The sequence below is a fragment of the Ranitomeya variabilis genome, chromosome 1 (assembly GCF_051348905.1).
Source record: "Ranitomeya variabilis isolate aRanVar5 chromosome 1, aRanVar5.hap1, whole genome shotgun sequence".
Lineage (NCBI taxonomy): Eukaryota > Metazoa > Chordata > Amphibia > Anura > Dendrobatidae > Ranitomeya > Ranitomeya variabilis.
The window spans coordinates 828,185,960-828,199,509 of NC_135232.1; the positions used below are offsets into that span (position 1 = coordinate 828,185,960).

At 48.1% G+C, this 13,550-nt stretch overlaps 1 protein-coding gene across 1 annotated transcript in view; it reads right to left on the minus strand.

The window, feature by feature from the left end:
- Positions 1–13,550, minus strand: part of DNAH6 (dynein axonemal heavy chain 6) — a 717,942-nt gene that overhangs the window by 294,500 nt on the left and 409,892 nt on the right. The window contains exon 49 of the mRNA XM_077275462.1: positions 12,073–12,315. Within this exon, the coding sequence (XP_077131577.1) occupies positions 12,073–12,315 (243 nt within the window). The remainder of the gene's footprint in view (positions 1–12,072; positions 12,316–13,550) is intronic.

Here is a 13,550-nt window from a genome sequence, read left to right on the forward strand (position 1 = left end):
CCACCCCAGAGCAGAGACTCAGAGGCCCGGTACCGGGTACCCCTCGGCCCTGCGGCAGTGGGGGCGCTTCAAGTTGGCGTCACGAACAGGATCTACTTAAGCCTGAAAAATCAGGTCATGTGTGCCTTGGAACTGTGATTTATTGTGCTTGGACTGTGTATTGCCATTTACCGCCAAAATTCGCCATTGCCGCGCACGGAGGGAGGAGCCTTAGCTTCGTGGGCGGAACCGGCCAAAAGAAGCGCGGAACGGAAAGCGCGGTAAGGCGCCAATCCCGGAAGAGGAACTCCGACCTCCAGCAGGTTAGTGGGAGGAAGGGACAGCCATGTCCGAGTCGGGAGGAGAGGAGGTGGCGGCCGCAGCCGCGGACGCAGGGGCAGCTCCGGTCCCCGCAGCGGGCGAAGCCGCGGCCCTAATACCACCACCGGTTGCCGCAGAACCCGCTGTTCCCCTCAGCCACTCGGACACTGCCGCTAACACAAAAGCCATAATGCCCTTCTCTATGCCGTACCTGCCCGGAGCGGCCTGGCTCCCACGATACTCTGAGGAGTCGCATACATTCACTGACTTTAAGGAAGGGCTCTGCAGCCTGCTCGAGTTCTATCCCCTGACAGAGCCTCAGAAGGTTCATATGATAACCGGCCAACTCTTTGGGGCGGCTCTGAGAGAATTGAAGTCCTGGCCCGCCGAGGATAAGGGAACTGCACAGCAGATTTTTGCAAAGCTTAAAGCCACCTTTGATACTCGCACTGCTACAGAAATTAAACTGACTTTCTATGGATGCAAACAGAGACCGCAGGATAGCTTACGGGACTATGCCCTTAATCTCCAGGAGGCGATGCGGGCCATTAAGCAGAGTGACCCCGGCAGCATGCAGGATGAGGATAAACTCCTGAAGGAGCGGTTCATTGAGGGGCTCCTGTGCAGTCACCAGCAGGGCCAATTGCACTTCCTGGCCATGCAAAATCCAGACTTGACTTTTGCGCAATTCAAAGATAAAGCTATCCAGGCATTGCAGGAGCGACAGCCCAGCCGCGCAATACCACCCAGGCGCCCCGCTCTCACATACCACCAGGAGGTGGCATCGGATACCCCAGTTGCCGCGGAGGCCGACGCCCAGAGCTTCGAGGATGACTCCCCTGCAGGACTCCGTCTTCAGATGCAGGAGCTGACCAAGAGCGTTGCTGCCCTAGCCCGGATGGTGCAGTCCCTACAGGAGGCCCCCAAGGAAAAGATCCGGCTAGCCTCCAGACCAGAAGATGTCCCCTGGACGCGACAGAAGAGGACCCCACCGACCAGAGGCCGGGACAGCGATCGCTTCCATCAGGACGGACGACCCATCTGCCGCCGCTGTCACCAGGTGGGCCACCTTGCAAGGTACTGTCCTTTAAACGAGCAACCCCGGGGGCAAAGGGCCAACCCCCAGGAGTAGGACAGTCAGGCCCGCAGCATTGGAGAACCAAGTATATTGGAGGACGACCAGTTCTCCCTGTAGTGGTTGATGGAATCCCCTTGAACGCTTTGCTGGACACCGGTTCTCAGGTGACGACTATACCTTACATGCTTTATAAACGGTATTGGGAGGACACTGATATTACTCGTGGCCCTGACGATGATTTCACCATAATAGCCAGTAATGGTCAGCCGTTGCCACAAGTGGGGTATAAGGAGGTCACCATCAAGGTGGGGCGGGTGGAATTGAAAGCCCAAGGGATTGTGATTGTTGATATTGATCGTCGAGAATGTAATCCCATGATGACTCTTGGTACTAATGTTATAGAAAATCGTCTTGCAGAAGTTATTGTTTTGTTGCAACAGGTGGCAGAAACCGCTGGCCACAGTGAGCAACGTGCCCTGCAGAAGGAAATCAGAGCTCTGATGCAGAGACAGCAGGTAGAGCTGACTGGTGGTGAGATTGGTCGTGTCACTGTGAGTGATTCAAACCCCATCGCGATACCCCCCAGGAGTGAAATGTTAATATGGTGTCGGGCAGCCATGGGCCTCAGGGGAAAGGACTACCAGGCCTTGGTAGAACCCGTATATTCAGACAATAGGCCTACTATTCTGACAGCCCGGGGGGTGGTCGACGTTCGCCAGGGGAGAGTGCCCGTACGTGTCCTCAATTGTGGGGAGGAAGAGGTTCACCTCACCAAGTATGCCACGCTCGCCAAATTGTTCACTGTTAATAATAGTGTGATACAGACACCTGAATCCTTGGTCCCGTCAAACGTGGCGGAGGACAACGGTTCTGCAGAGCACTCGAAAGACTGGTGTCGGGAATTGCATGTGGGCACTGACTCTACCCCATCCCATCAAAAACAGGGGGCCTACAGGGTGGTACACGAGTACGAGCAGGTATTCAGCAAACACCCCTTAGATTTTGGGCAGGTGAAAGGGATCCAACATCATATCCCCACGGGAGATCACCGACCCATAAAAGAGAGATATCGCCCTGTACCCCCAGCTCATTACCAGTGTGCCAAGGACATGTTGCGGGAAATGAAGGAGGCTGGGGTGGTGAGAGACAGCTGTAACCCCTGGGCAGCTCCGTTAGTCCTTGTTAAAAAGAAAGATGGTACAATGAGGATGTGTGTTGATTACAGGCAGTTGAATCGCATTACACATAAGGACGCATACCCACTGCCCAGGATAGAGGAGTCTCTGGCTGCCTTAAAATCTGCTAACTACTTCTCTACCTTAGATCTCACCAGTGGGTACTGGCAGGTTCCTGTAGCGGAGGCGGACAAAGAGAAGACGGCCTTCACGACGCCAATGGGTCTCTGCGAATTCAATTACATGCCATTCGGATTGTGCAATGCTCCCGGGACGTTCCAGAGGATGATGGAGTGCTGCCTGGGGCACATGAACTTCGAAACCGTGCTGCTGTATTTGGATGATGTCATTGTCTTCTCTAAGACCTACGAAGATCATCTGAAGCACCTGGCCGAGGTGTTTGAAGCCCTGACCAACTTTGGCTTAAAGGTGAAACCGTCCAAGTGTCATCTGCTGAAACCTAAAGTGCAATACCTGGGCCATGTGGTGAGCGCTGAAGGAGTGGCCCCAGACCCCGACAAGGTCACGGTGATCAAGGACTGGCCAAAGCCCAGTGACCTCCACGAAGTCCGGCAGTTCCTCGGGCTGGTAGGCTATTACCGGAGGTTCATTAAGGACTTCACCAGGAAGGCCGCACCCTTGCAAAACCTGTTGGTAGGCCAACCAAAGAAGACCAAGGGGAAGAACACCCCCTTTGATTGGAACGAGGAGCTGGAGGGATCCTCCACTTGTTTGAAGTCGGCACTGATGGGAGAAGAGGTACTGGCTTACCCCGAATACGACCAACCATTTGTGCTGTACACAGATGCTAGCAATGTGGGATTAGGAGCCGTGCTGTCCCAGGTCCAGAAAGGCAAAGAAAGGGTGATCGCTTACGCCAGCAGGAAACTCCGTCCCACGGAAAGGAACCCTGACAACTACAGTTCCTTTAAGCTGGAATTCCTTGCCATCGTCTGGGCAGTGACAGAGAGGTTCAAACACTACCTGGCCTCCGCGAAATTCACCGTCTTCACGGATAACAATCCGCTAACGCATCTGGATACTGCCAAACTCGGGGCCTTGGAACAGCGGTGGATGGCCCGGCTGTCCAACTACGATTTCACCATCAAGTACCGGGCAGGACACAAGAATGCCAATGCCGATGCCTTGTCCCGAATGCCCAATTTGCCAGAAACGGGAGAAGACCCGGAGGCACTTGAAGAGGTGGAGCTGCCTGTGTTCCATCGCCCCAAAGCCACTCAGAACTCTCATCATGTAAAGAACAGGCACAGGAACCAACCGGATGCCACGCTGAATCCCCTGCCCCATCACGGGTGGGCGGAGACCCAGGATGGTGACCCCGCGGTCCGTCGGGTGAAAGAGCTCTTGACGCAGGCAGGGTTGCATCCCGGCCCAGATGATCCACAGGAAACCCAACAGCTGTGGAAGGGGAGAAGCAAACTGTTTATCCATGATGGCAAGCTGTGCAGGAGGAGCATCGACCCACGTACTCATGAATTGGTGTGGCAGATAGTGGTGCCAAGGCGAGATGCGCCCATGGTTCTGGGAGCCTACCATGATGGAGCCGGACACTTCGGATGGAGGAAGCTAGAGAGGCTACTCCGAGGGAGGTTCTATTGGATTGGCATGAAGAGAGCCATTGAGAAGTGGTGCCGGGAGTGCGGTCCATGTAGCCTACGCAGGAAGGACCGAGGCAGCCAACGGGCTCCCCTGCAGCCTATCATCACCAAACGGCCGCTCGAACTGGTCGCGCTGGATCATGTGAAGTTGACACCTAGCCGGTCAGGCTATATCTACGCTCTTACCATCGTAGATCACTACTCCAGATTTTTGGTGGTTGTACCTGTCAAGGATCTAACGGCCAGGACTGCCGCCAAGGCCTTCCAGCAGTACTTTTGTAGGCCCCATGGCTACCCGGAGAAGTTACTGACCGATCAGGGACCAGCATTCGAAGCCGAAGTGTTCCAAGAGTTCTGCCAACTGTACGGGTGTAAGAAGATCCGAACCACGCCGTACCATCCTCAAACCAATGGGATGTGCGAAAAGATGAACCAGGTGGTGATCGACTTATTGAAGACCTTGCCCGTAGAGGAACGGAACCTGTGGCCGACGAAGTTGCCTGATTTGGTGGATATCTACAATCACATCCCAGTAAATTCCACCAACTGTACTCCAGCGTACCTAATGAGGGGAAGGCCTAGCCAGTTACCCGTTAATCTGGACATGGGGGTCCTAGTCCCCGAAGATACCTCACCGGATGCGGATTGGGATGCAGAAAGGCAGCGAAGGTACCGCAAAGTACAGGAGTGCGTGGAAAGAAGTCTCGCTCAGGCTAGGCAAAAACAAGAAAGGGACTACAACCAGCACGCTCCTGCGATTCCCCTGTCACCTGGTGAGCAAGTACTTAAACGAAAGAGGAGACTACACAAGCTCGATGACCAATGGGAAGCGGAACCGTATACCATCCTGCCATCCGATTTCGACAACACGAAGGTCTGTCTCATCAGCAAGGACAGAGGGGAGACCTCGACAGCGGTATCCAGGGATCACCTTAAGGTCTGTCCCGATAAGTTGAGAGAGAGGGACACGGCCCCAGGAATCTCCCCGCCGGTGGAAAAGGAGAAGATGATCCATACCGTCCTTGGTGACTTTCCCCAGTCCTGGACTCAGATAAATCAGGCCATCGTGGTACCTGTTCTAATGTTTCAGCAGCCGGACCCACCAGAAACAATGGTGGTACCAGATAATCCGGCCCCGCAACCTCAACAAGCCTTACCTGAAGATGCCATGCCAACTGTTGAACCGGCAAATCCTCCCTCTGCTAGCGGTGAATCTGCTGTACCCACTGTTGATAGCAGCAGCTCTGAGAACTCCAGCCTGCCAGTGCTACCCAGACTCACTAGAAGTGTAGCTAGAAGTCAGTGCACTACACCAGTGGTAGCAAGCATAGTGGGCCCTGTTAGGCCAATAGCAACCCCTGCGCTGCGAAGGTCCACACGCAGCACTCAAAATCAAACTCCCCTCCGCTACAAAACTTGGAGGTATTGATAAGGGCTGCTATCTAGTTGAAAATGTTTGTGTACATATCTTTTGTTACAGGTTGTAAAATGGACAATAGAGTAATGGACGGTGAATTGCTCAAAAACTTTCCAAAGGTGGGACCCCTTTGTTTACCCGGGGTCCCCGCCGTTTCAACCACTGGACTGAGAGTCATAAAGTGTGCATGACCTAACTTTCGCAACGTTCAAGAGTCCTCACCTCCCATAAAGGGAAGCACTGTTATGTTTACTTGTTTATGCTATTTCGAAATTTTGTGTCTTTTCTGTTAACATGTATTATTGTTCTTGTTTTCCCAGTCCGGGAGTACTGGATTTAACCGGGGGGAGTGCAGCGCCCCAGAGTCCTGGTTGTTGCAGTACTGTGGCTCCGCCACTAAGGGGAGCTATGGTACGTCTGATTGCACTAAAGGAGTTTCTCTGACCAGGTAACACTCACACTACACTTCACACTCCGGCCACCAGGGGGGGTGGTTCTATCTAGTAGGCCACTCCTCACACTCTGGTAAAACTGGGGGTTGGACAGGAAGACAGGGTGAGAAGTAACTGGGAAGAGCTAGTGAGAGGATCTGTCAGGGATGGGATCCTGGCAGACTCCTAAGAGCAGAACTAACCAGTGAACAACGGGAATACAGTAAAGAGGAATTAGGACCAGAAGGAGTTGTGCTGTTAGACCGAGGCAACATCCTTCTGAGGCACAAACAGTCGGTGGCCGGAACGCCGAGCAAGTAAGAGACTCTAAGTACTATTGCAAACCACGGCAGGGCAGCCAATTATAGGTTGGCTGTCTCACACAAAATCACCTAAGCAGACAACGGAGGCAGCTGTGGCAGAGGGGCGACTCTAGGGTCCCGGAAGAACTCCAGGCCTACCCCGTCATACGGGTGTGTCCTACCATATCACCTGGGGGACGGAGAGAACGAACATCAGAGACAGGCAGAATCAGTTGTGAGGACTATCCCGGGAGCTCAGCAGGGAAGGACTACAACACACAGCGCTAGGAGGTAGACACTGATTCCCACCTGCAAAGGGAACTCCTGATGTGCCTTTGGACCGGCCGGTCTCTGACAGCCCTGTTGACAGCACTCTGGACTGAGGACTCTAAAACCTTCAGTAAAGAGGTAAAGAGACTGCAACCTGGTGTCCTCGTTATTTACTACGACCTACACTGCACCGCAACATTACCATCGCATCTATCATTGTGCGCCCCTCAGCAGGGTCACGGACCGGGTCTAGCCACCGTGACCACCCCAGAGCAGAGACTCAGAGGCCCGGTACCGGGTACCCCTCGGCCCTGCGGCAGTGGGGGCGCTTCACAGACGACCGTGTATTATCTCATCTGAGAGAATGGGGTCAATTAAATCACACTCTGATCAAGCTCTGATCAGAGTGTGATCACAGTTTGATCCGATTTTCTAGGATGATGAGAAGATGGAGAAAAAATCATTCTCTATCTTCTCCATTCTGTCAGTGTGTGCAAATCAGACTGCACTCCGATGTCATCGGAGTGTAGTCCGATGGTTTCCCGGACTTACTGACTTGTATGGCCGAGTGCGATCCGAATATCGGCTTAAACTCGGTAATGCATCAATTTGTTCCTTGGACCGGCTCACTCTCAGAAAAAGATGTACAAGGCCCCATAGAATACCACTGGTCCGTGTGTGATCCAATGTTATGTCTGATTACATTTGGGCCAAAAATACAGCCATGTATATGAGCCTTTAGCCTAAGAAATAATCCAGAAGGTTTGATAGTCGGGCGCCCATCATAGGGAAATTAATTAACACTGTTTTAATGTAATACAAATGAACTCTATTATAAAGCTGAAATCTTCGCAAAATTGCCTGCATTCTTGGCCTGATTATTCAGATTTTAGCCCTTGTTTCAATTACAAATACACAGCTTGGGGAAGGGAAAACAGATGGGGCAGAATTACTCCTGGGTATGTGGTAAGTCAGCTGTAAAAAAGGCGTTTTATATACTTCCTATAAATAAGAGATGCAAGCTGGATAAATAAGGGAAACACTGAAAAGCTAAAAACGTGGCTAATGACTTTACTTGTCAAAGTGGAAACGATAGAAACAATAGAAATGGAAATGTTTGTAGTAAAATATATCTATACAGTCAGATGTATAACTATACTGTAGAGACGCTGCATTTAATGAGATAAATTAGGTAATGGTAGAAATACTGAACTACTCTCGCATAGTAATGTAAAAAGGATGGCCAATTAGGGATCCCTATGTACAGAAAGAACATCTGCATATGTCAGCTGCCAGTTTGCTTCAGTATTAATTTGCATAAGTGGACCTGATGAAATAATTTATTTCCAAGGACAGCGAGCGTTCACCATACAGATATACTCAAACAATAGCCAGACACTTATAACATTTTTTGTCCAGTGATCACTTACATTTCCCATAGGTTGAAGTGGAGGTAAATACCCTTGTGAATTGCAGTTAATGAATTGATCAATTTAAAGGGAATCTGTCACCAAATTTTTACCACCCCATCTGAGAGCAGTATGGTATAGGGGCAGAGACCCTGATTCCAGTTATGAATCATTTACTGATCTGCTTGACTATAGTTTTGATAAAAAATCACTGGTTTATCTGCTGCAGATCTACCAGTAGTGTGGGCAGGGTTATACAGAATTGTGAATATGTAGGACTGCGTGGCATCAGGTTTTTGCCACTTAATCTGAGAGCAGCTTCCTCATTACAGGCATTTATATTTTACTCAGAAATGTTGTATACAATTCCTTAACACTAGTGATTCTTACATTAGTCTGGAAGAAAATAATAGAAAAAAATTTTGGGGTGAGATGAGCAAAATATCTTTAGAACTATACACCTCTTGAACTAGGACATGATGAACATTTTGACAGCGTGGCATCTTGGCAGCATCTTTTGTTCATCCTGTCCATGCATCAGAAACTGACATTTTCTCTATGCCTACTATGAGCTGGAGCAGAATTCTGCTATAATGACACAATATAATATACTAGCTGTACTACCCGGCTTCGCCCGGGTTAATGACTGCTGTTAGCAAAATAGAATGTGTTAACAAAAATTTATTCTGCACACAAAAACCACAAAACAAATAGATAGAAATGTAATTATTAAAAGGCAAAAACTAAGCAAATAGAAGCATTTCACAACATATATTAGCTTTGTTATACTGAGAATGTCTTTGTTGCCTATATTAACCAATCAGAGCTCAGGTTAATTAACTGTAGCAAAATAGAAGCTGAGCTGTGATTGGTTGCTATTGGCAGCCTGATAAATCCCCAGCCAACAGGAAGCCCTCCCCCCTGGCAGTATATATTAGCTCACACATACACATAATAGACAGGTCATGTGACTGACAGCTGCCGTATTTCCTATATGGTACATTTGTTGCTCTTGTAGTTTGCTTATTAATCAGATTTTTATTTTTGAAGGACAATACCAGACTTGTGTGTGTTTTAGGGCGAGTTTTATGTGTCAAGTTGTGTGTGTTGAGTTGCGTGTGGCGACATGCATGTAGCGACTTTTGTGAGATGAGTTTTGTGTGGCGACATGCGTGTAGCAACATTTTGTGTGTTGAGTTGCATGTGACAGGTTAGTGTAGCAAGTTGTGTGCAGCAAGATTTGTGCATGGCGAGTTTTGCGCGTGGCGAGTTTTATGTGTGGTGCATTTTGAGTATGTGCAAGTTTTGTGTGAGGCAACTTTTGCATGTGGTGCAACTTTTGTACATGTGGCAATTTTTCTGTGTGTGCAAGTTTTGCATGAGGTGAGTTTTCCATGAGGTGAGTTTTGCACGTGTGGCGAGTTTTGCGTGAGCCTAGTTTTGCATATGGCGAGTTTTGCATGTAGCGAGTTTTGAGTGGTGACTTTTGTGTTTCGACTTTTATGTGGCGAGGTTGGTGTGTGTGTGTGGTGAAATGTGTGCTGAGGGTGGTATATGTGTTCAAGCACGTGGTAGTGTGTGGCGCATTTTGTGTTTGTGTTCATATCCCCGTGTGTGGTGAGTATCCCATGTCGGGGCCCCACCTTAGCAACTGTACGGTATATACTCTTTGTCGCCATCGCTCTCATTCTTTAAGTCCTCATTGTTCACATCTGGCAGCTGTCAATTTTCCTCCAACACTTTTCCCTTCACTTTTTCCCCATTATGTAGATAGGAGCAAAATTGTTTGGTGAATTGGAACGCGCGGGGTTAAAATTTCACCTCACAACATAGCCTATGACGCTCTCGGGGTCCAGACGTGTGACTGTGCAAAATTTTGTGGCTGTAGCTGCGACGGTACAGATGCCAATCCCGGACATACACACATACATACATACACACATTCAGCTTTATATATTAGATATACCTGTATGTAATCTCCTGTATATAGTATATACCTGTGTGTCATCTCACCTATATATAGTATATATCTGTGTGTCATCTCCTGTATATAGTATATACCTGTATGTCATCTCCTCCTATACATAGCATATACCTGTGTCATCTCCTCCTGTATATACTATATACCTGTAGGTAATCTGCTCCTGTATATAGTATATACCTGTGTGTCATCTCCTCCTGTATATAGTATATACCTGTATGTCATCTCCTCCTGTATGTAGTATGTACCTGTATGTCATCTCCTCCTCTATATAGTATATACCTGTGTGTCATCTCTCCTGTATATAGTATATATCTGTGTGTCATCTCCTCCTGTATATAGTATATACCTGTGTGTCATCTCCCCTGTAAATAGTATATACCTGTGTGTCATCTCCTGTATATAGTATATAGCTGTATGCCATCTCCTCCTGTATTAGCCCTCGTTCACACGTTATTTGGTCAGTATTTTTACCTCAGTATTTGTAAGCTAAAATGGCAGCCTGATAAATCCCCAGCCAACAGTAAGCCCACCCCCTGGCAGTATATATTAGCTCACACATACACATAATAGACTGGTCATGTGACTGACAGCTGCCGGATTCCTATATGGTACATTTGTTGCTCTTGTAGTTTGTCTGCTTATTAATCAGATTTTTATTTTTGAAGGATACCAGACTTGTGTGTGTTTTAGGGCGAGTTTCGTGTGTCAAGTTGTGTGTGTTGAGTTGCGTGTGGCGACATGCATGTAGGGACTTTTGTGAGATGAGTTTTGTGTGGCGACATGCGTGTAGCAACTTTTTGTGTGTCGAGTTGCATGTGACAGGTTAGTGTAGCAAGTTGTGTGCAGCAAGTTTTGCGCATGGCGAGTTTTGCGCGTGGCGAGTTTTATGTGTGGTGCCTTTTGAGTATGTGCAAGTTTTGTGTGAGGCAACTTTTGCATGTGTTGCAACTTTTGTGCATGTGGCAATTTTTCTGCGTGTGGCAATTTTTCTGCGTGTGCAAGTTTTGCGTGTGGCGAGTTTTGCACGTGTGGCGAGTTTTGCATGTGGAGAGTTTTGCGCGTGGCGAGTTTTGAGCGGCGACTTTTGTGTTTCTACTTTTATGTGGCGAGGTTGGTGTATGTGTGGTGAAATGTGCACTGAGGGTGGTATATGTGTTCGAGCACGTGGTAGTGTGTGGCGCATTTTGTGTGTGTGTTCATATCCCCGTGGTGGTGTGATTATCCCATGTTGGGGCCCCACCTTAGCAACTGTACAGTATATACTCTTTGGTGCCATCGCTGTCATTCTTTAAGTCCCCCTTGTTCACATCTGGCAGCTGTTAATTTGCCTCCAACACTTTTCCTTTCATTTTTTCCCCATTATGTAGATAGGGGCAAAATTGTTTGGTGACTTGGAAAGCGCGGGGTTAAAATTTCACCTCACAATATAGCTTTGACGCTCTCAGGGTCCAGACGTGTGACTGTGCAAAATTTTGTGCCTGTAGCTGCGACGCCTCCAACACTTTTCCTTTCACTTTTTCCCCATTATGTAGATAGGGGCAAAATTGTTTGGTGAATTGGAAAGCGCGGGGTTAAAATTTCACCTCACAACATAGCCTATGACGCTCTCGGGGTCCAGACGTGTGACTGTGCAAAATTTTGTGGCTGTAGCTGCTACGGTTCAGATGCCAATCCCGGACATACATACATACATACATACATACACACACACACACATTCAGCTTTATATATTAGATAATCATAGTGAATCTCTCAGACAGAGATCAGTAATCCCCGACAACCTTTAAGAATAGAGCCATGACCAGTGACAAAATACCCATTGCCAAAATTTTCAACTCTCATACGCAAAAAAAACCTGGTGTGAAGTTAGCATTTTCTAGGATAAGGGTCATCCTATTTCCCTAATATTGAGAAAACTTGCTGCTGCATCCCGATCACAGGGATTCATCGACAGAACTCCACTTTTAACTTCAAATACATAACTGAATTTTTAACTCATATTAAAAAGTTTAATATATGATTAAAACTTAAAGAAATAATAGTGCAGTAAGAAATAGAAAAATATGCACATTCTCAGTATCACTTACCGAAACCAGCTGATTCCTTTTCTCACCAAGCATGGACAAGTAAAGGTTAATTAACTCTAGATATGAGGTTGGGGTTGTATAGTATCGTCTCCTTAGTTCTGCATAGTAGCGGTCGGCCATTTCCGTAACGCTCACGTGAATCTCCACACACATCTCTGAAAGTCTCTCCTTCATCTCATCCCGGCCAAGGTCAATGTTAGTGAAAAAAGTTTGGGAAACTGAGAGCAGTGCTTCTCTAGGCCACTGCAAATAAAATCAAGAGAACAGAAATCAGAAATGTCCTTTGTGATAATATTTGCTGAACTGGAGCAGAATCAATGATGTTCCTTCACAATGAGAAACGTTTCCCATGGCCGTTTCAAATATCCATATAAAAGGAACCAAAATCAAACACATTCCTTCAGGTCTCTTTTCTTCCTTGCATTTGAAAAAATGAAATACATATTATTTTCTGAACACAATGGGTCTTGTTCTCTATAGTATAGTAGATTTAAAGATTACCCACATTTAATTAAATTAAAAGGGGCTAAAGGTACCTTCACACTGAACAACTGAACAACGATAGCGATCCGTGACATTGCAGCGTCCTGGATAGCGATATCGTTGTGTTTGACACGCAGCAGCGATCAGGATCCTGCTGTGACATCGTTGGTCGGAGCTAGAAGGCCAGCACCTTATTTCGTCGCTGGATCACCCGCTGACATCGCTGAGTCGGCGTGCGTGATGCTGATTCAGCGATGTCTTCACTGGTAACCAGGGTAAACATCGGGTTACTAAGTGCAGGGCCGCGCTTAGTAACCCGATATTTACCCTGGTTACCATTGTAAAGGTAAAAAAAACCAAACACTACATACTTACATTCCGGTGTCTGTCGGGTCCCCCGGCGTCCGCTTCCCTGCACTGTGTCAGCGCCGGCCGGCCGTAAAGCAGAGCACAGCGGTGACGTCACCACTCTGCTTTACGGCCGGCGCTTACACAGTGCAGGGAAGCGGACGCTGGGGGACCCGACAGACACCGGAATGTAAGTATGTAGTGTTTGGGTTTTTTTACATTTACACTGGTAACCAGGGTAAACATCGGGTTACTAAGCGCGGCCCTGCGCTTAGTAACCCGATGTTTACCCTGGTTACCCGGGGACTTCGGCATCGTTGGTCGCTGGAGAGCTGTCTGTGTGACAGCTCTCCAGCGACCACACAACGACGAAACAGCGACGCTGCAGCGATCGGCATCGTTGTCTATATCGCTGCAGCGTCGCTTAATGTGACAGTACCTTAACACTTTATTAAAGCCATTAATTCCAATTGTGTGAAAGCATTAGAATACAATTATTATTATACGCAGAGGTGTAACAGTTGAGGTCGCAGGAGGTATGACCACCACTGGGCCTGTAGAGGAGGGTATCTCACTGGGGCCAGTGCTAGTTTCAACTGAATGTGTGTCCTGCGATGCACATCCCTTTGGAAACTATTGTGGAGCAG